Below are 22,976 nucleotides of genomic sequence, written 5' to 3'. Positions count from 1 at the left end.
ATTTGCATCCAAATATTAAAAATAATCCTTATGTTTATAATTATGTTACTTTGTTTAATTATTGTTTGATTACACACCTGTACATAAAACTGCTTATCAGTCAATTGTCCAATTACTTTTGAGCCTGTGAAAATGGAGGGACTCGGTAAGAAAAATTGGCTGTAATTCCTAAATGGTTAATGCAATACTTTTGTTAAACTCCTTGAATTAAAGCTGAAAGTCTACACTTCAATCACATCTTGAGGAACATCCTAGGAAAGTCTAATTCAGTATAGTGTCAGTGTAATTCACTTAATTTATTTTGTCTACAATTACACTTTTAGAAAAAAAGAAAAAAATATAGAACTTTTAAATAAAAAAAAAGTTTTATGCTGAACTTACAATCAGAAAGGGCTCCAAGTGGAATCCGTTTAGACAGCTAAGAACGTTTAACTATCCAAAAAACCATTGCAGAACGTTTTTTTTTTTTTTTGCAATGTTTGGTAAGAACTGAACTGGTCATGCTTTGCTTTAAACAGTGTAACACACATATACAGTAGGCCATCTTATAAAAGACTTGTGCCAAGACTGATTTGATGAAGTGATATTTTAACCATGGTTACTGTACTAAATACTAATATAGTTTAAAGTACAATATTCTAATATTTTGTATTCCAAAAGATAAAAATCAAATCTATTTTTTTTTTCAACTAAGCAGTTGAGGGTTAATGACCTTGCTCAAGGGCACAGCAGTGGCAACTCATGACCTTACAATCAGTAGTCTAATAGCTTATCCACTGAACTACCACTTCCTGAGTGTGTGCATAAAGCCCTGTCATGGATTGGCATCCCATCCAGATGTGAATTCCCATCTTGCACTCAGTGTTCCCGGGATAGAATCCAGATACACCACAACCCTAACCAGGAAAAAGTGCTTACTGAAGATAGATGAGTTGACCTAATTTGCAAATTCCATAGAACTTCCTAATTAGAAGTAACTGGAGAAAAACTTTCCTGAGGTTTATATAAAATGTTTATATGAAATATAGCTTTTTATTTTGTAGTTCTTCATAGCAACTATCCCCAGTATTGAATTAACAACTTCATTGATTTATAAGTCCATCTGCATATAACTGAGCTAAATAGTACACTGTTAGTGTTTAACTCTTAACCTATCTACTCTCAACCTAACACAGATCACATACACTTGGTGGCACAACAAGGTGCTCACATGTCTAGCAGCAGTGAACAAAAATGCAGTACCACTGCATCCCGTCTCATTTAACATTTGTCAGGGAAGTCCAGAATCATTCTGAGCTCCTCACACCTACGCTAGGCATGTCACATAGCTCTGTTTCCCAGGCTAGACTTCATACTGTGGTCCTCCTCTCTGCTCCTCATGTACATCCTAGAACTTACTGTGCCCTAGGAAGATGCCATGAAAGAAGCTGATGAGCAAGTGGACACAGTGGACACTGAACAATGTGGCTATATCCATCACTACAGGTAGGCTGCAATGATTTGTAGCCATGTCAACAACCAGGCTTTTGAAAGACGTGGGAGTACAAGGCCAGATCCATTGTCAAGCCATCAAAGCCCTCTCCAAAGCCACTGAGAAGAGCAGCCAGTGACTCTGGATGAAGAGTAAGTAAGAGAAAGGGGAGTTAACTCCCTCAAGGGGAGTGATCCTGGGACACCAGGGCTTCACTGCGGAACCCTCTGGAGTTGTAGTGGGTTCATCAGTGAAACACACTCACTCACACTCACTCACTGACCTCCAGTAACTGCTTTACTGAGACAACGTGGATCCGAAGCCTATTCCGGGAACACTGGGCGTGAAGCAGGAATACACACTGGACACTCACTAATCTTAGCCAGTCCACCTCCAGGGATGTTTTTGAGAGGTGGGAAGAAACCAGAGAACCTGGAGGAATCCCATGTGGACACAGGAAGAACATGCACAGAAACCGCACATGGGTATTAACCTGAGCTCAGGATCAAACCGGGGACTTTGGAGCTGTTAGACGGCTGTGCCCCCGCTGCGAAACTGTACTGGGGATTTTGCCCTAACCAGTGGATTACAGGTTTACATGATATAATTTTTAATTACTCCATCCTTACTCTAATACACAGGTTCCCATCCCTGTTCCTGGAGTGCTCCCTGTCCTGCACATCTTAGAGCCTTCCCCTCTCCCAATTCACCTGATTCAACTAATCAGCTAAGTAACAGCTCTTCCTGAGTTGAAGTGGGTGTGTTAGAGCAGGGAACACACAGGACAGGAGGTACTCCAGGACTAAGGATGAGAATCTGTGCCCTAAAATAATATTGTTGCCTATAAGCTCTAACTCTTTCAGTGTTCAGCACTGGGCTGTTTTTTTTTTTTTTTCTGCGGGTGGATCCACGTGCCTGATTTTGCGCTAGTCTCCGCCCCTTCTGCCCCGCCCACCCCAGCCGGGGGTACAGAGAGAGTGACCAGAGAGTTTTATGCTAATGAGCCCGGGCCAAAGCTGCTGCCGCTGAGCGCGAGAGCTCATTGGAAACTGCGTCGTCACCACGGAAACCTGGACTGCTTCCGCGTGAAGGTAAGCGCGCGCTGCATATACGCGACGCTGAACGTTAGAGGAAATGATGACCGTTTGCGGCGGTTGGGTCCCAAATGCCTCCTTACTGCCTATACAAGTGGACTATATAGGATATGAAGTAGTGGTTTCTGTAGGCAATGACGTGCACTGTATAGTGCAGTGAGTGAGGAGACGCTTGAGATTGAGATTGAGTCTCCAGGCTGCTGAGTGTCCGCTGCGGTCAAATTTGCGGCACTGGCAAAGTGAGTTAGTTTAGTGCTTTAGTAAACAACCTATAACAAGAATGCAGGAGGAATGGAAATGTTCGACTCTTTTAATCGTATTGACATGTGGAATTAAAAGTGGTGCAAGCTCGCGCGTGAAACTGTCATCAGGACCGTGCGTGGGTGTGCACACGCGCGCGCGCACTGTGCGTGCGTGTGTGTGTGTGTGTGTGTGGAGTGAATTGGCAGCGTCAGTAGGATTTGTCATTAGTAGGCTATTCCGCAGAATGAGAAAGGCGTAAAAAAAAAAACAAAAATTGTTTTCCAAACGCCGCCTATTCATGCAGCTTGCTAATGACCCGAGCAGCCCGAGAACGGTCCAGAGTTTGTTCTGGTTCATTATAAGCTTAGTTTCACCTGATCCGGGGAAGCGTTTGCTTATGTGGCCCAGTGCGCATTCTGGATACGCAAAACAAAAAAACAAAAACAAAAAAAGTGTACACTTGTGCAGAAAGCCTACACTTGATGTTGATCCAGACATTAAATCTACAGATATGAAATGGTTTTTCTAGAAGCTGAGCTGCACTAATGGCATGCACATAATGCGGCATTGGATTAGGAGAGCATCCAGCATGCGCTTATAAGGCCAACTCAAGCTCATATGGACTGACATTTTTAAAGCCTCCTCAAGCAAGGCGTGAAGTGTAAGAAAGTTCGACTGAACTAAAATATGAATGAACTCAGCCATGGCAGCGTTCACACGTGCTTTCCTTAATCAAGGTGGCCTCATCACTCACTCTTTTAAATAAATAATGTGTTGACTGGATTACTCGTATACATTTGGGATCACACTGCCCAGCACCTAGTAGATAGCAAGACTCATTTTATTCATTCATTCTTCAATAACTGCTTTATCCTGGTGAGGGTTGTGGTGGATGCAGAGCCTGTCCCTGGAACACTGGGTGTGAGGCAGGAATATGTCCTGGATGGGATGCCAGTCCATGACAGTGCACTACACACACAGTCACACCTTGGGACAATTAGATTAGCCAGTCCAGCCACTGGCATGTTTTTGGATGTGGGAGGAAACCCATGTAGACACGAGGAGAACATGTGAAGCTCATACTTATACACACAGACACACAGAGTAACCTGAGCTTAAGATCGACTGGGGACCCTGGAGCTGTGAGCCATCGATCTGCACCATCAAGCCGCCATCTAACCCATCACTAAATATTTTACTTTGTGTTGATAAATCTTAGGACTTTCTGATCAGGGATGATATAGGGAGGGGAATTTCATTTTTTTGTTTTTATTTCTAGGAAAATTAATTTGAGGTTAAATATTGTGCAGAGGTTCGCTGCATTGTTTTGAAACATGAACTATTAATTCTGTTTGGAAAATCAGTTAATGACATGTAAATTTTTTATATCATAAAATACTAGAGCCTATCATGCTGTAATATGTAAATGCTGGCCATGTAAGACCATGAATTAATGGAAGGACGGTTGGTGGCATTTCCCATTTGCATAGAATCTGGATTTCTTGATGGTGATGAAAGTATAAAATATTTTTTCAAGGCGGTTGATGAGACTTCTGGTTAAGCGTTTTGTGGGGGTTGTGATGAATTACTTCATTCTTGTGATCCACCAGACATCAATATTGCAAGATGTAGTACAATCAAAATATGTAGTATTGTAATTGCAGTGTTGTGGTTTGTTTATATCATGCAGCCCTAGTAAATACTAGGTGCATCAAACTGGCGGATCATCAGCAAAAGTAATTTATGGAAAATGTTGTGAAGCATATGATAAAAAAGAAAGTGAGGTCAGAGGTGAAAGTTAGTCTGCCTGCTCTGAAGTTGAGCACCACTTCAGCCTGATTGCCTTTGAAGGCTTTGCTTCTGCATATTAAACATGTAAACTGAGTAGTGTTTCAACCACAATGCCTTGTAAGGTCATGTCTTAAAACTGTTTTTTAGGTGTCTTGCATACTTGCTGTAGGATACTTTGAGGAAATATTTCAGGAAGGATGTTTGATTACTTGAAATGAAATGCGTTTCAGTTTGGACATAATACAAATGAACTAAAATTCCCAGAGGTGTTCCAGTCAGTCAAAGAAAGGAGAGATGCAGGATCTTTTCTGTTCTGCAGTAAAAGAGGCATCAAGCAAATGATGACTATGGAAATGATTATACTGACCTGCAGCATGACTGGTCTGGGAAATAAATAACTCAAAGAATATACTGAAAAATACAACAAATATAATGATGAGAATGCATATAATGAGGTTAAGCCATTACATCATTGTAAATGGGTGAGAGATTTTTTTAGCAAAACTTTTCATGAATTATGTCTAGCTTTTTAAAGATGCAATATATCGAAAAATTAATTATATACTGTGGCGTAACTTTGTATTTGCACTGTAGTTCTTTTGCGTTTAGTTTTTTGTTCTTGTGGTACAATATTATTCAAGGAAATCTGTAATTCAATAATATTAAAAGAGACATTTTTTTGCTAAATATTCAGGTGATGTTTTAAATTTAAGGTGAATTAAAAATGTTTAACACTGACCTGTAGTGGGGGTGGCACAGTGTCACAGTGGGTAGTGTTGCCACCTTAGAGCTCCAGGGTCGGTGGATCAATCCTGAGCTCAGGTTACTGTCTGTGTGGAGTTGGCATGTCTGCCATGTCTGAGTTTGGCATGTTCTCCATGTGTTTCATCTGAGTTCTCTGTTTCCCAAAAAACACAGATGGGTTACTTTGAACTAACGTAAGTGTGAATGAATGTATGAATGTGTGTCTATAACTCAAATAAGCACTCTTTACAAGCGTGGTGAGCAGAAAAGCATCTCAGATTACACAACACATCAAACCTTGAGGTGGATGGGCTACAACAGCAAAAGACCACCTCAGATTCTACTCCTGTCAGACAAGAACAGGATTCTGAGGTTACAGTGGACACAGACTCACCAAAACTGGACAGTTCAAGACTGGAAAAAGACCATGCGATGTTTTTCCAATCTTCAGTTGTCTAGTTTTGTTGAGTCTCTGCCCTCTGTAGCCACAGATTCCTTTATCAAGATCATTTCAATAGCATTGCGCTGCTGCCGTGTGGTTGAATGACTGGACAATTATATGAATGAGCAGGTATACAGGTGTTCCTAATAAAGTGGCCAGTGAGTATGTAATAGTAGTGTTGAAAGATAAATGCCTCCTGTGATTGAATTGCTTTGTGTTATTGTAGTTGTCTGTTCCAATAATCACGATTATGCTAGTCAGAAAGCTCTCGTGTTAGGCTGTTGTATCTTGCTTACATTTTTCACAGAGTAAAGTACCTTTCTGTAGACTAACAAACATTCAAAAGTTTTATCCAAGATCCAGAGAAAGATGTTACTAGAATACTGTATGTGTTTCACATTTGGGTGAAATTCCAATGCTAGACTATCTGGATCGCAGCGTCCCTAGTCTGATGAATAATTTGTGTTGGTTGGTAAATGTTTTATAACTGTTGTGTAGAATCATGTTACTTGTGTGCAGTACAGTGAGCAGGCAGGCGGAAGTCTCATGAAACACAGGCACAATGATTTGTCTTCAACAAATCTTCAACAAATTTCAGTCCTTTGGTAATACTGTTGATGTGTGTTATAGATTGGTCTGTATATCTGGGCAAAACTAGAGATGATGAGAGTGTTTTTAAATAATGCGAGACTGGCAGTGTATTAAATCTGTCACAATCACACATGATTTTATATTTTTATGCTAATATTTTAATATTATATATCCTTACTTTACACCTAAATGCAGCACTTTGTTATTATTAATAACTGGAGATACATTATCAGATTTATTGGTTTCTGAATTATTAAACATGAGGCCTTTAAAAACATTTGACAGCTGCAACACACTGGCATCATTGCAATATAATTTTATGTTAATATTTTTCCAGAATTGAGCCTTGTTTATCAATCTTGTTTTGTTTAAAATTGTAAATAAATGTTTTTGTAGGCTGAAACAAAAAAATGACACATTCCCACACACTTACATACGAGTTTTGTTCATATGCATATGTTGATAAATGCCAATCACCTGTAAATTCTCAAGCACGTTCACAGCACAGCTGATTTACATTTAGTGACACCCACAAAACTCCATAAAAGACAAAGATCACAGATTTGAAAAAAAAAAAAAAGATCATTGCAACATACCGGCTAACAGACACACAATAACTCTTCCTCCATTTACAGGGTGCCATTTCTTTTGTCCACATTAAATGGCTAGTCTTATTTGTCTTCATTTATGGATTTCTTTTCGATTGCTTTCTTTCAAGTCATTAATATGAAACATAATTTGAGTTTTGCAATTTTATTTTATTAAATTCATGGGTGTAATTGAAATAAATGAGCTATTTAAACCTCACAGCATAATCCATGTATAAGATTGCTGTAACTAATGCAAATGATATGATCTGACGACAAATTTCAGAAGCTCTTGTAGGATACAGATGTTTTTCTGAAACTAACTGGATTTTCATGAATACCATATTTCAGCTCTTGTGAATTATTAACAAATAAATTAGTTCATATCCAGTTGGATAAATGAGGCCCATTGTTGTCTTAGCCAGTATATAGAATTGAGAAGCATCTGCATGTATATTTCACTATAAACACACACCAGTATGGAAATGATTGAGGACTCTTCTGCCAGATGTTTCAACCATGAACACCTGACTCGCTCTGTCCATATTGTGTTACCCCAAATTGCCTAGCAACCCTCCGTCCTCCGTCTTCCCTGTCACATTCATTCACCCCTATTGGCTGCAACATGTGTAATAGTGGAGCTCAAAGTGTGTGTGTGTGTGTGTGTGTGTGAAGGTTTTCAAGGTTTATGTGCACACAGCATCATGCTAATAAATTAAGATAAACAAGGCAATGAACAAACAATTTACGGTTCCATTTAAATTGCGCTGACAGATTTCTCTTTTCACTTCTTGCTTGCATAGCGGCTTGTTGAGCAGCTGGCACGAAGAGAGAGTGAGAACGGTTTGGCTGGAGAGAGCTCTCCTTAAAGATGCAAATCTCTTAGACATTGTCAAAGCTTAACCATGAATGTGAAGCTCTGTGATCACAAGACTATATAGATATATCTTACCATGCAATACATTATGATTGAATAATCGAGTTGCAGTAAGCAGGTTTATAACAGCCCTACGATGGTCCTGCTGGCTCACAAGTATGTGTGCACCTATCTGACACATTTGTGTGTTATCGTTTTTTAAAAGCACCCAGCATTACTCAACAGTGAACTCTGGAGTCTTCTGTCATGGTGTTATGCAGGTCTCCATTATGGAAACACTTGAAATGGCTGGATTATCAGAGAGCTGTTTTTAGGTGTGGCGGAACAGTCCGCATCCCACGAGCAAATTATCAGCCTTCAGTCTCATAACCGACGGCTCTGAAACAGTTGTCACAGTCTGCGTTCCATGAATAAGCATGTGAGCATTGATATAGCAATTAAGCTTCATGACTAAATGACTGGCACCGGTATGATCTGATTATAATCAGGAAGGATTTTGTCAGGAGGTGAGTAATGGAGTAAGCTAAAATAGCTTTTTCCCCTTCATTTGAGCCTATGATCATCTATGATCAATTAGTCTCATTTACAACACAGCTAATATTTTTAGCAAAGAGGCTGTACATTTGTGTAAACAATTATCACCACAGTGTAGCAGTCATCAGTCTGAGTGCAAAAATATTTATAGACTGTGACATGCTCTGTGAAGATCCCCCTTCAGGGAACATCGCACAAGACCGTGAAGATACAACTGCATAAATTATATATAGCATTATAAAAGTGCACAGTTTTTCAACAGATCAGGAATCATCAGTTATGTGTAAACCAACAATACAGGTGGTGTTACTGTACCACAGAAATAGGAGTACGCTATGTGACAAGTTTTTATTCTTAAAGTATCCATAAACTTCATAAAACATGTTTTTTTTTTTACTAAGTGCTTTTGAGCGAATTAATTTGTTAATTGTTTAAAGATTGGTCAAAGTAAAAAGCATTGCCTGTTGCTGCATTATGTTAAGAAACAGGCAATTTCTTAGTAGAGGTTTATTTTACAAACATAGTCCTTTTCAGCTATTCAAAATTTAACCTCAATAATGTGTCTAAATATCTAAATGTGTACAATAATATTCAGGCTATTTACTCGAGCCACAGAGCTTTTTATTCCTGAACTTTCCATGGACAGAACACATTAGGTCCACGTTGACATTGTTTATAGGCCTCCTTGTATTTGAGTTATTGAGGTTTGGATAAAACACATTCATTTCCAGTGACCAGTCAAGCAGAGACTAATAACTATAAATTATAATAAAATTAAATTAACAAGACAAAAAAGTATGTATCACAGGCCCCTTGGCTATGCTTCACGGACCCCTTCAAGTCCCTGGACCCAACTTTTAGATTCACTGGTCTAAATAACATTTTTTATGTGGAAGCACCAGGTCAAGCAGTTTATTAAAATACATTTTGGTTGGCTTTAAGTGGTGGATAAAGCATGGCGAGATTCACAGTGAGTCACAGTAACTGCTGGAGTAGTCTGATACATGAGGGAAATTAAGACCTTTTAGCAAAATGTCTTTCAAAATTTTTCATACTTAATTTATATTATATATATTTTTTCAGATAGCCTTTAAGAATGCCTTTGACAAAAGAAGAACGTATTGAAATCATTCCCATGGCTGGATCAGGAAGTTGTTGCAAGGTTGCAATGGACATTAACAGGAATCATGGCAAGCACATCACACACGACACTGTTGCCAAACTTCAAAAAAGACGGGAAATGTTCAAAAAGACTGGAAATGTTGTTGACCAACCGAGAAGTAGACGTCCAGGAACATCCACTGACGAAGGCACTGCTGATGTGCTGGCATACATAGTCCCCAATGTATGGAGACTTTTGGGACACCTTGTATTTTATTCACACTGTTTCGGTGCTGCAGAATAGTACTCACTATGTCTGACTATTTTTTTTTTTTGAGAAGGCAGACTGCAAACCAGTGGATGTCTTTTACTTGTATCTTCTAAAGGCATCTTCTGAGAAGTTCTGTCAGGTTAGCTTAAGCTAACTAGCTGGCTAGGTTTAGCAGTAAAGATTATGAACATTTACAAGAACATGACTTAAAATATCATGTCAGGAAATGAAAATGCTATTAAAAAACCTGAATGTAATCCTGAAATTGTCAAATATGCCTAAATATCAGAAAAAAAGTTTTTTTTTATACTTGGCTGAAGAGGAAAAGTTGGTCTTTTGATAAAGATGAGATACAAAAAAGGAAATGTGACTAAATGATGATGTAGGGAGCATAGGTCACATGCTTCAGCATGATATCTAATCATAAACATGGCCACAGAGGACACTCATGCTTGGACAGACAAAGATGCAAAAGTCTTTCTTGATTTCGTTAACATCAAACGTCACTGTGACCCTGACCAGGATAAAGTGTTTACTGAAGATGCAGGCAAAAAAAACAAAACAAAAAAAAAAAAACAGCAGTTGTATTCTTCCTAATCACTTTTATGTCATCTTTATCTTTTCACGTGACTGTAGTAGATGGAAACCCAGATTCATTTGCATTAACTTTTTTGGTTTAAAATTGTGAAACATTTGAATAGAAACCTAGCTAGTGGTTTCCTTCCTCCAGTCTTCTATATATATATATTCAAAGACCACAACCACATTTTCATATGGTCTTAAAATGCCCAATTCAAACCGCCCTCATTTCTGTATTTGCATTCAGACATACAGTATACCTTCTGTGATATACAATTTACAGACAGATAATATACCTTTTTCAATTTTGTTTTAAGGCTTTATGTTTTTAAGCCGTTACTGCAAGGTGAAACAGGGACAGCTAGAACATGATGTAAAATGCAACTGGTCCTGTTTGGCGTAAAACCAGCAGTCTTGCAGTTATGTAACCTATAAATGCCATATCTTTTACACTCACATCCAGTATGTTCTACATTACTGTATTAATTCGTAGTTGTTAAGGATTGCTGTCAGTGTAGCCTCAGGTGAACTGTAAATGGAAAGTCAGACACACAGTGACTCACTAATGAAAATTAGAAATGCGGTTCAGAGCTCTGTTACTGTGGGCTATGCTTGGTGTGATTATGGCTCAGTCTGGCTTTCTGGGATGACCACATAACAGACTACACAAGGCTGTTTATCAGGCCAGAAATGTGACAGAGCTGCGCATGCTCGACAGCCTCTCTCCTCTGAGAGCACTTGTTGTCCTCAGCAGTGCCTGCCTGAGCTGATCAGATCCATGCCAGGAACCTTTGACTCATTTTTATAATGCTGTTCACTTTCCAGACCATCCCCACACAATGAACTACATGTTTCTGACATAAAATGGCACTGAAGACTCTTACATGAGCCAGGCTTTCTGTTCTCCAGTTGTGCTCCTGTTACTCCATGTGCTATTATTATTGCTGGTTGGTTGCTTTGAGTCCTCGGCTCAGCAGTAATCTTAATGGTTTGCTTTGGTCACTGAAAGTTCAGCACTGGTCAGACATGTGACTAATGATGCTAAAAGGCTGTTTTAATGGAGGCCTCTTTGAACTGGTGAACATGAGTTGTAAATCATAGGATGTCTTTGATTTTACAGTATCTAGAGTAGTAAACAGATTCCCCAGTGAAATCCAGCAGGTTCTGTATATGAAACATCTAAGCTGTTTGGTATCATTTCTTGACACTGACAGTGATTACAGTGTTCTAAAATAAGACTTCCATGGATCCAGTCCTGCTGAGTAAAAGACACGAGTCGCATACATTTCCTTTTATGCCACAATGTTTAAACATGCAGCTCAGAGAGAATGGAAGAGCCGAAGAGGGGAGAGTGTTGTCAGTCCAGGCTTTGGGCCAGCGTGTCTGTTGAAGATGTTTACCATACTGAGGGGTTTACCATACCTCTCAATTGAAGAGGGCCGGCTGTTGCTCTCCAGCTCTCTTTTCCAGCCATGTTTGGAGCTGATTGCCATGATCTTCACCATCCCTATTCTATCTCTGCCCCCCTCTGCCATTTGTTGGAAAAGGCAGAAGTCAAACTCTGTTACGTAACTCGTTTTCGACTCTTTGAGCACACCAGACCCCTTGTTCAGCTCTTTTGTGTACTCATGCTGCAGTTTTACGATGATGTCACACTGAGAGACTCCAGGGTGATATAGTAAATTTCAGCCTGTTCGTTTTTTTTTTCTACAGATGTGTACAGTGGAAGAGAAAGCAGCCAGAGGTGTATAAGATGTGCTACAGCTGTGTTGTAGAAAGTTCTGGATTAATGTAATGCATTTTATGTGTTTTTCATCAAAGTTATAAATGCTATTTATGAAAATCTTACATAAGATGGTCATGTGAAAGTGAATTTCATTAGGTTTGTATAGTTTCTGAAAGGCTCATCTTAGCATAAATGTTAGCTGGCTGAATGCTCTAATGTCAGCTGGCCTACTGTTTACAGTCAACCTGCAGCAGCCTTTAATGTGATTTTCAACCACCTAAATGAGATTAAAGCCAGAGCTCTGCAATTTAATTACCTGATTTCTTTTTCAAAACATCACTTATTTGGAAATCTTATGGCATCACTGGATTTCCATCTGTGACATGCCCATTAGACTCATGTGTTTTACACGTATGCCTGTTTGGAATGTAGCAGCCTCTCTGGGAAAAGAAATCTGACTAACTGCCCTAACTGACTAACTTAATGAGCATGTGGCAAATATGACGAACTCTCCCTGAGCGCCCGTGATACCTAACCAAATTGTTCTCAAGCTGGTGTTGACCTAGAAAAAAAAACTATGGACCCCCTCCCTCCATTCATTGGACCCTATTTTCAGTCTCCAAATGGCCCTTAAGAAATGGTGGGCTGTCTGCATGACGAATGTTTGAATACTGAGTAAGAATGAGATATTCCTTATCTCACTATTATCTCAGTAGAGTCAATGCCCTCACACAGATGCCTGGTATGTTGGGCAGCAGTGTGTGAGGAGTTTGATAGAAAGCAGGATGTTTTAATTTGGTTGATGCATGTCAAGTAGGTGCCACATTCTCAGGTGGTTAATGGTGACAGGTCTGTCCTGCCAGGCATGGCGTTGAAACAAAAGCTGCTTGGCCAAGGTTGAGGTCTTTGAAGGGAAGTGGGCACAGATATCAGCCCCCACATCTGAGCCCTCAAACTAGAGACCCATTTAAACTCCAGTCTCTGATGTGCTTTATAATATTGTGCTAAAGGAAACACACTCAGCAGATAGGTAAGCGAATTAATCAGGTGGTGATACAGCATATGGTACACAGGCACTTTGAGCACATATTCACACTACATGAGCACTAACACTAACAAAAACAAATGTTTTTGTTCATTTGTGCTTTAACCCCTTAAACCACCAGGACCTGTAAGTGAATACAGACTTAATTATCTCACTCTCTAATTATCTCACTAATTATCTTGTAACCATTCCAATTCATTTAACTGTAATTGCTGAATAATAGGCTTTAAGATGAATAACTGAAAAATAAGCTGGACCATTAAAGGGTTAACTGAGACACTGAATGTGTTGGAGGATGATGTCCATTTATAGAGAAAATCAGAGAACGCACTGTATGCTGACCAGGGTCTTCTCTGAAGGAACTGAATGTTAATTGCGTAGTGTCTGAAGTGTTTGTGGGAGCTTATTATATTAACAAGGTTCCAGTAAACGCTCCTTTAATGGAAGACATCACTAGACTGAATTAGTTTTGGTAATGATATTTTTGTCAATTGTGTGGCTTTTATTAATCTGTTATAATCAGAAAATAAATTTGCTCAATATGGCTACCTCAGAATTACATGTGTGCTTCCATGGTTCTTTTTGTGAGTGTCATTAAGTCTCATTAACGGTTTTATTACAAATAGGAAAATAATGTGTTGATCCAAGCAAAGAGGAAATTCTTGTACTTTAACAACAAGATTTAGATGTCTGTTGGTCATAATATTTTTCCCAGTTTTTCCCCCTTTTTTGGAAAAATTCCTAGCAGCTTCTTTATGGTTGTCAAGGGTAGTTGGTATGTGTCTTATTTCAGTGTGAAACCCAACCATAGGTGTTAGCTGGATGGATGTTTCATCAACACATTCATGTCAGATGTGTTCATATGATGCTGTGACATTATATTTTTTAGCAGGACGTGAAACACTTGACATATGGCTAGTTTCTGTACCTGTCAGATGATGATAAATATGTGAAACATAATATTTAATATTCCTGCATTTTATCATGATGCATATAGATTGGTATTAATGCACCCAAAAATATTGGTTCTTGTTAAGTATTGGTTCTTAATCATGGTACTGGTACAACAGGAACAATCATGCAGGCTGTGGTATGGGTAAGAAATCTCTTGGTTTTTTTCCTGGTGTGATCTCTCTACTCTCCCTTCACAGGGCTCTCCAGCAGGGGGCACAGTGAGATTTGATGCAGCCCCTGGTAAGTCTTTATGCATCCCTGCATATCCTTGTGATTCTAGATAGTATCCAAAAGGCTTGTTGGTGGTGGTTAGATTTTGGTTAAAACCATCTAAACTAGAAATGCCCACAGGCCTCTTGAATGGTTCCTTTGAAGATTGATGCTAGCTTAGTATTCACACTGATATTTTGGTAATTTTTCACTAGTAACCCCAATGGGAAAACTGTTTTCTCCCGACTTTGTTGGGGTCAGCCATTACAACTCCCCTGGAAAAGTTGTGGAGTCATACCAGTGGGATGTAAGCTTTTACCAGTCTGATGAAGTGCAGAGCTTTAATCACTAAGCTACCGTGATCCCCAGTTTCACAAATTGTGATGATATTATGGCACATAGTAGAGTAAAAACGCACGTTACTTTTGAGTTAGGGCCTAGGTTAATCTCAGCTTCAGATGCTCCGTCCATGGGATTGAGGTCATCTTTTGTACACTTTTCTGGCCACAATCTACAGAATTTACATGTTGCGAACTGATTGACTGTCCAGAGGTCTGTATATATGCATTTACTTGCACTGGCTTTCAGTGAGAAAAATAAACAATTGAACACTGTAACACAATGAGAGTTTCAGAGTAAGATATAGTCACTGTACTCAAACTTCACATTCCATCTAAGTGTTTTGAAGCAGTCAGTGGTCAGGTGATCATCATGTCAGTCAAATGACCTCTTTTTGAAGTAGGTGGGTCTTGGTTGAGTATTTATGATGTATTAAATTAAGTGTATTAAAAAACTATTTAAAATGCTTCAAAATTATGACAAACAGTACCGTTCCAGCCACATCTTCCAGTTATAACTAAACAGTTATTTATATACACATACAATACATTGTGTTTGAACAGCAGCATTGTGATACACCCATATTTTCCGGCAGACGGTTGATTTCTTGCTTTAGTGAATGAACAAACGCACATTGACACTCTCTGTGCTCCCCCTTGGACTACTGTATTGTTGAGTCTGTCTTTGTCTCATTTCCTCCCTGCTGTTTCCTTTACCTCATCCATCTTTGCTCACTCACCCTTCTTCCCGATGCACATAAAAACAAAACCAAAAAAAAAAACATTTTACTATTGTTTGTCCTTTCCTTCAGGTCTTCAGGCTACAGAGATATGTAAGAGGGAGGGCAAAATCATTCCTAATCCTGTCCTGTCCTATAAAGAACATTTTCTATTTCATATCTCATAGTAGTAAGCCTGGGGGAATTTGAAGAAGAAACACCTTAGGATGCCTGTGTAATGTCAGTAATGATGTCATGGGTGTGAATCAAGAACAGTGTGTAATGCCAGCGAACTTCCTTGCATTCAGTAGACGTGATGAAGCTCTTGTATAAATAGATAGTAATGTCGTGATAGTGTTTCCATTCAGGCAATAAAAAAACTGCCCTTTTTACCTTCTGCCTTCTGTCGTATACTTTTACTGCTACATATCCATTTGATCCATCTGACAGAAAAAAATCCTGCACAGCACAGTATCATTTCTGAATCATTTCAGAATATCATTTCTGAATGCATTGAGCTATCTCAGTCTTCTCATTTATTGTTCTCATATGTTTTTTTCTAACTGGCAGCACGTCCACTTATTGCCAGTCCACGCAGTGTCTCTGCGGTACGGATCACGCCTCTGAGGACCATGAAGAGCTCTCCAGATCTGATGCCCACTGGTGAGAGCAGCTGCCATTTTAACTTTACCACCAACAAACACAGGCTACATAATTAAAGTTTATCTCTGAAGTCAAGGTCAGATAAGCGACACACAACACCAGTTCAGTGGAACAGATAATGTGCTTTGCTAAGCACTGCCAACTTGTGGGTGAATCTCACTTAAAAATAATTCTGATCCTGGGCTGTGAACACAAGCACCATAGAAGTTAAGTGTTTTTCTATATGTGTATATACAGTCAACACCTACAACTCTGGAAATTTTTGCACCCCTCATACAAACAAGTAAAAATGAATATATAAAATGAAAGATAAACTTAAAAATTGGGCATCCTGTAAAGTTTTAATGTAACACAATACATTTTCAAACATAAGAAGTTTTTAAGTAGTATTTATTTATTTGTTTATTTATTTATTTATAAGACCCTTTTCGTAATATCTTACAAGGATGGAAGCACTTGGATCTTGGACCACTCCTGTATGCAGAACATATTAATATTCTTTATATGTATTTGTTCATGTGGCCTTCCTGCTACGATTCAGGCCACAGTGTTCAGTAGGGTTTGAATTGAGTGATTTCTGTGTTGATTTGGATCTACGCTTTGATCAATATCTTGTGTTTTATACACTTTTACACAATATTTATACAGTGTTTATTTCCCTTGATGGGTGCCAATAGTTCTGAAGTGTATTGCATGCAGCATTATAGTCTTATAGTATTATACTGTCTACTACATCTTATTGTTAAAATGATAAGCAAGAACTGTCACACTTCATTGACAAATGTGGATCTTGTCACAATGTACATATGTATATGTTAATAGGAAAGGCATGATGCCGTTGTCCCCATTTTCTTTGTTTGTGTTGTTCTATTAATTATTTTCTATGTGTCTGAAGAGTTGGACCCAACTCGTGTGTGTAAGGGGAAGGGGGCTGTTACTCTGAAAGCCACATTAGTGCACGTGGATGATGGAGACTGTATCACCCAGGAACGGGATGTGAATCCAGCCAAGGGTGAGTGAAAAGCTGCTGCTCACATTGCAGCATTGCCTCATATCCTTAGGCATTATGTACACAGAAAAAGTGTAGTTGTATTTATAAGTGCTGTTCGTATGCTCCAGTCATTTAATTTATCTTTCATTGTGCACTCAAAAATGTCCAAGTGTTTTGATATGGGACACACACATCAGTGTCTGACTGCCAACTCGGTTGCTCAGCAGCCCAAATAACTTTCCATGAGCCCCCATATTTACTGGGGTGCATCAAAGAGCGCTTTTGTCTCAAACTCCCACATGAGACTGAGACTGCAGTGCAGTGTGTTTATTGGCTATCAGAGTGTTAGAAAGTATGCTGGCTTTCTTCCAGGACATGGGTGAGATGCTTTAATTGTTGTGCTGGAATAAAAAGGCCAGAGAAACAAACACTCCTTACAGTGGAGTCAATGGCCCCCTTGTTCTAATGACAAAGTTCACAGATTGTGAGGGAATCGCTGTTCCCGGCTGTAGGAAATTAGCATCTGAAGACCTTTTACTCAGTCCTGACAGGACTGGCGATTCATTTAATTGAGGATAAACAGCTCTGTCCTGGCATAGGTTTGTGGTTAGCATTGAAAACAAAACAGGGCCAGTGCCAAGTGGAGGCGGCATTGCTTCAGGTTTATGCCTTGTTAGATTTCAAAAGGTTCTGACAGATTTACAGACCTTTTTAAACTTTAAACTGTTGGAATTGTTTTTAGGTGAATGTCACAGAGCGGTTAATGGAGATGCCACAGAAACGAATCTGGCAGAGAAAAGGCTAAATAGCACCGGAGCTGATTTAAATTCAGACCAAGTCAGTAAGGCTACAACACAGGTAAGTCAGCACAACATCATTGCTGTTCAGCTGGTTTTAACTAGGTTTAATTCCAGTTCAGATTTAGTCAACATGGTCTCATATAGGAAAATTCTTAACAAATTACCTGTACCAAAAATTATTGGTGATAGTGTTCACGTTTTAATTTTGCTATGATTTCATTCATATGAAATTGAAACAAAAAACATGTATCATAAAATCAGAAAAATTGATTTAGCAGCAGAAGCAAAAAAGATCTTTAGCAGTTGCTTTATGGAACTCATAACTATTATAGAAAGGATCTATTTACAATCCTATCTCTTACAGATCTCTTAGGTTTTAAAGTACACTCAATAATTTATTCATTTTTTGTTGCAATACACAACTTTTCATATAGGTTCTGAAACTGTAATCTAATTCCTCATTATCCTGTTTTTAACATAAGCAGCTGTTGTAGTCTGAGGTTTGTAGATGGGACGGCATCCTGTTTTATTCTCTAATTCCCTATTATTGGTTGTAGGTCGAGTGTCCTATAAGCTTGGGTCTGAGTGATCTCCCATCATCAGCCACTGTACCATCTGTGTGCACACCAGACCGCAGTGTATACCCAACTATTGTTCTGTTGCAGCACGGCACAGGTACATACCCTGTCTCAAACCAAAACCATCGGCCAGAAAAGCAAAACAATATATGTGTATTATGTATAAATGATATATAATAATACAATAATTATGCAATATTGAATTACTGTTATAGAGAACTTCAGTTGTGTCATGCTACTTGTGGCTGTCAAATAACCTAAATTCTAACATTTTTACACCAAGAGTAATGTGACTGTATTGTGTATTGATTTTGATATTTGATCATTTACTCTGTGTGCTGATGGTGATGCAGATGCTGTAGAGCAGCAGCACAGAGTGTGTGATCAAGGCTCCACCGAGACTCAGGTCTGTCCTCCACCTGAAGATCCTCAAAGATCCTCTACACAGATGGAGGGCAAGAGAATGATGATTACTGTTCACCCAGCGTCCCCTGTCCCACTGGAGAAGCCCCGAGTCCCAGTACGGGTAAGAACGAAAACAGTACTTCAACTCCTGGTGAGAAGAATTTCAGTACCAGTCTGATTTTTTTAAATGATAAGTGGAAGCATTACCAGCTTGCATTTGATTATTTCGGATTTTCATGTTAGCCACGTTTTATTGATACATATCGATTGTGTATCTCTATGACTGATTAGGTACACACAGTATCTGATTATCTTTCATAATATCTTATAGAACACAGAGAAGTCCAAGGACTGGTACAAGAACATGTTCAAACAAATCCACAGAGTTCCAGGTAAAGCCCTTTCCATAAGCATGACTGCCGTTTTTATGTTACAGTGCATCAGTGTGTATGACATGAGTCCAGGCTCGCGCTGCATCTCTGTCTGTGTGTTTGTGTGTACACATCCTCCTCAGTGTGTGTTTTGTCATCCACCCTATTCAGAACCTGTTGAGGAAAATCCATACCGTCCCACCTACATATTCCCTGAGAGCTATGACAGGCCACTGAAAACCAGAGGTACCATTAACCCACGTCACCTCTTACATCTGCTCACTCTAACCCTCTCAGCTTTTCCATCACATTCAGCTTGGCAGGTGCTCACTCCCTCTGACATCCACTGTGCACTTTCCTCCATTTTCAAAGTCATTTTTAGTTTGATTTTTTTTTTTCTCAGCATAGCTGACACAGTTCTAAAGATAGAAAAAAATAATCTACCAGAATTGAATACCAATTATACTGAGTATACATTTTGAAAACACCTTTCAGGTAAGCCAGAACTATCTAAAGTACCCAAAAGGAACCTGTTTTTATAGTTTGGAACAGTGCTACAATGTTACTGTTAGCATTAATGATTGTAGATGGTTTCACTGTGAATACAACAACAACAACAACAACAACTACTACTACTATTATTATTATTATTATTTTTTTTTTTTTGCGACAGTAATTGTGAACCTTTCAGCACTGTTAAAAGGTCAATAATGTTTATATTTCATGTTCTCTTGGTGTAAAGACAACAATGCTTAACATTTTTCGCACTTACTGACATGTCTTGAGCTGCTAAAGGAAATTTTAATTGTTTTAACTGAATCCTAACAATGGGACACTTGTCACAGTTTCACACTCCTTCATTTTCACTTAGAAGTAAGCTAGATGGTGCTAACATTAGCCTTATCTGTAGGCCTAAAGCTTTTCCTGGCTTCTGCCACATACAGCTCGATCGTCATTATAGACTCAATCCTTCCAGTCAGGTGATCATAAATTAACATGTGGTTTCCCCACACTGTGAACAATGCCCTGGTGTCAATAAAATGATATTCTAAGCACCGGTCAATCCATTCATCTGTCAAGGTGAGCTATAATTTCTTGAGTTGTCATGCTGTCAAGGGTATCACAGAGTATTCAAAAAGCATGGATTGATTATAGCATCCGGTATTAGCACTCTAATGCTTTTACAATGTGGTAGATAGAATTGCTTTTAGAGAAGTGCTCTTTTAAATTATTGAAACACTCAAGACAGGACTAATGGATTGGAAATAACTGTTGCCTCTAAACAGAGTAAAGAAGAATGTGGGTGGTTGAAATTGCAGGTAGTGGAGAGTGTGAAGTGCACAGCCATATTTTCTGTGACTTTTTGCTCAGTTTGTAACCTGTGTAGTATCTAAGGCCCAGGTTTTAAAACAGTTGTTACTTGTTGAGAAACATCACCATCTACTGGCTTGACTAGACCTGAAATTTAAGACTTGTAGATGCTGATAATAGCTTTTACAAGTGATGCTAATCTACACAGTTTCCACCTACTGTATATAAGAGTCACAGAAAGTTTCACTGTACTTCAGAACATTTTACAATGAGAAGAAAAAATATTAGGACAAATTCTACAGTGAGAACAATTTTGGGACAGTTCAGTTATATTTATTGCATATTTTAAAAACATTTATTTCTGGGTTCTGAATAATTCATATAATACCACGTCACCATTGAATTCTCAATTCTGATTAGTCAGAAAGTGTTGATTAATTTACCATAGCAGCAGTTCTGACAGTAGTGCCGGCTGTAATTCAGGTTTATACTAATGCACTTATTCTAATATTATAATTATTATTTCTATAGTTACAGCTCATTTACAGGAACTTGTATGGCAGATTAAAACTGTGTTTACATGCTGATATGGTGAAAATTATTTAGCATTTTTGGAAGGAGTCTTTAGTGTCAGCGCTTTGTAACAGTAAGAAATAAAGCTGTTCTTTTAAATTTTATGCAGGAAGGTCTTCAGGACTTTGAGCTTTGTGGTTTCTCGGAAACCTGACCGGCTGCATTTTCGTCTTATTAACATCAAGAGAAAAAAAAGTGTGGCTGGTGACAGAATTTAAGTGATATCAGAAACTACCTTGCTTTGTGCATATTTCACACCAATTAAATGTAATTACAAATTGCTAAAATGTGTCATTTTTTAAATATTGCAATTGTTGACAAATTGCTGTGGTGTAAGAGGAATAAAACACTTCAGGACATGCTGTTATAGGGGAATAATCAATGTCAGTGTGGTAACAGTAACTCTGCTCTGCCTCGGGGTACATTACACCCTGTCATTTATTATTTTACATACCCTGTCAAGTTTTATTCCTTATGTAGTTACTAAATAACTATATATGTATTTGAACATCTTATTTGTATTTCGTTGTGAAACACAAACTTTTTAAATATGTAATTAAACTAACCATGGTTCAAAAAAATATTTATTTCTCACTTTGTATGACTGACCCACAATGTACTGTCTCTCTTCTAGGCCTAATCATACACTGCTGATATTGATTTTATTTGTTAAATAACTAGTACCATGTAAATGAACAATGATAGACAACCTTTCTTTGTAAATAAACAGATAGTACAGGCAGTACAGGCATTTATTCTTGCTGATTTTTATCTCTTTTTCAGATGACAACTCTTCACATATGGATGACTATGGTAAATATGTAGGATTTTTCTTTATATACTTATAATGTAGATGAACTTGTACAACTATCTTGTCCATATTTTTGGTAAACTGTATGTTAAGTAAATGTAAGTATGTGGATTTTTTGTTGTGCTTTCAGGGAATGGCTTTCAGTTGTAGTGTGTGTGCCATGTATTGAGGTTGGGGCTTTTATTTTTTTGTGTATTGTACACTCCTCTGGTCTTTGTTGTCCAGGGAGAAGTGTTCCTCGGTCTAAAAGTGCTGTAGACATGGGCAGCTCACAGTCAAGACGAAGAGTCTCTATGCCAACTCGAACGTCTTCTCTACGGCCAGAAAGGTGAGCACACGTTCAGAAAGACTGAGCAATGTGATTTTATATTGTACTTGTGACGTATATTATCTGAAGATTGGAGTATCTAGAGATTAAAGTAAAGATACATTCAGGCCTATTGTTATATTTACTACTTAGCAGGTTATGTTATATTTTTTTAGGCCCCCTCTTTAATTATAGGAATACAATTAATACACTGATCTTATGCTAATATCTATTTTTCATGAAATTTGAGCATGAAACAGTATTAAGAAATAGACATAAAATGATGGTCCTTTTTTTTTTACACTTAAAGTAATTTCGCCTTGTTAAAATGACCTGAACCTAAGCTGTACAAGAGAAATAGGATTTTAAAAACATTTGTCAGGTTTGTTAGAGAAACTGCACCAAGCCTATTTAAATTTTTAGCAAAAACTGAAAATGGGTCAACCCCAACAGAACATAAACATGAATTAAATGTATTCATATAGCAATTATCCAAACCCTTGCAAAGCCATTACAAAGTATAAAACATTTTCTGCTTCCCATTGCTGTGATTCCATTATAACAAGTGCAGAGGCTGATTGAAAAACGTGTGGCATTTAAAGAGAATCCATGTGTATGAAAACATGAGGATGCTCAAGCAGAACGCGCCCTTGTTGGTCACCATGGCAACCCCATCTCTTCACCCCGGATTGGTTCTTTCCTTCTTTCGTCCCCTGCAGAAATGAGTGGGAGCCCCCTGACAAGAAGGTGGACACCAGGAAGTATCGTGCTGAGCCCAGGAGCATCTTCGACTACGAGCCTGGGAAGTCGTCTGTGCTGAGGGCGGAGAGGCCGGTACGATGCGCTCTG

At 38.6% G+C, this 22,976-nt stretch overlaps 1 protein-coding gene across 8 annotated transcripts in view; it reads left to right on the top strand.

The window, feature by feature from the left end:
• Positions 1 to 2,416: 2,416 nt before the first annotated feature.
• The window catches only part of LOC113544990 (sorbin and SH3 domain-containing protein 1), a 51,205-nt gene continuing 30,645 nt past the window's right edge, over positions 2,417 to 22,976 (top strand). For 3 of the 8 annotated variants that reach the window (XM_053232966.1, XM_053232969.1, XM_053232967.1), the window contains exons 1-12: positions 2,418 to 2,562; positions 14,248 to 14,290; positions 15,888 to 15,980; positions 16,876 to 16,992; positions 17,714 to 17,829; positions 18,329 to 18,446; positions 18,703 to 18,875; positions 19,086 to 19,146; positions 19,297 to 19,371; positions 21,793 to 21,822; positions 22,046 to 22,148; positions 22,847 to 22,961. In XM_053232966.1, coding sequence (XP_053088941.1) covers positions 15,950 to 15,980; positions 16,876 to 16,992; positions 17,714 to 17,829; positions 18,329 to 18,446; positions 18,703 to 18,875; positions 19,086 to 19,146; positions 19,297 to 19,371; positions 21,793 to 21,822; positions 22,046 to 22,148; positions 22,847 to 22,961 — 939 coding nt within the window. In that variant the 5' untranslated portion in view covers positions 2,418 to 2,562; positions 14,248 to 14,290; positions 15,888 to 15,949. Of the gene's footprint in view, positions 2,563 to 14,247; positions 14,291 to 15,887; positions 15,981 to 16,875; positions 16,993 to 17,713; positions 17,830 to 18,328; positions 18,447 to 18,702; positions 18,876 to 19,085; positions 19,147 to 19,296; positions 19,372 to 21,792; positions 21,823 to 22,045; positions 22,149 to 22,846; positions 22,962 to 22,976 lie in introns of all 8 variants that reach the window. The other 5 variants (XM_053232968.1, XM_053232963.1, XM_026944122.3 and 2 more) reach the window with 4 other exon arrangements.

Source organism: Pangasianodon hypophthalmus, chromosome 3 (assembly GCF_027358585.1).
Source record: "Pangasianodon hypophthalmus isolate fPanHyp1 chromosome 3, fPanHyp1.pri, whole genome shotgun sequence".
Classification (NCBI taxonomy): domain Eukaryota; kingdom Metazoa; phylum Chordata; class Actinopteri; order Siluriformes; family Pangasiidae; genus Pangasianodon; species Pangasianodon hypophthalmus.
Note: the sequence above shows the minus strand (reverse complement) of the source record. Positions and strands in the feature narration are given on the sequence as shown.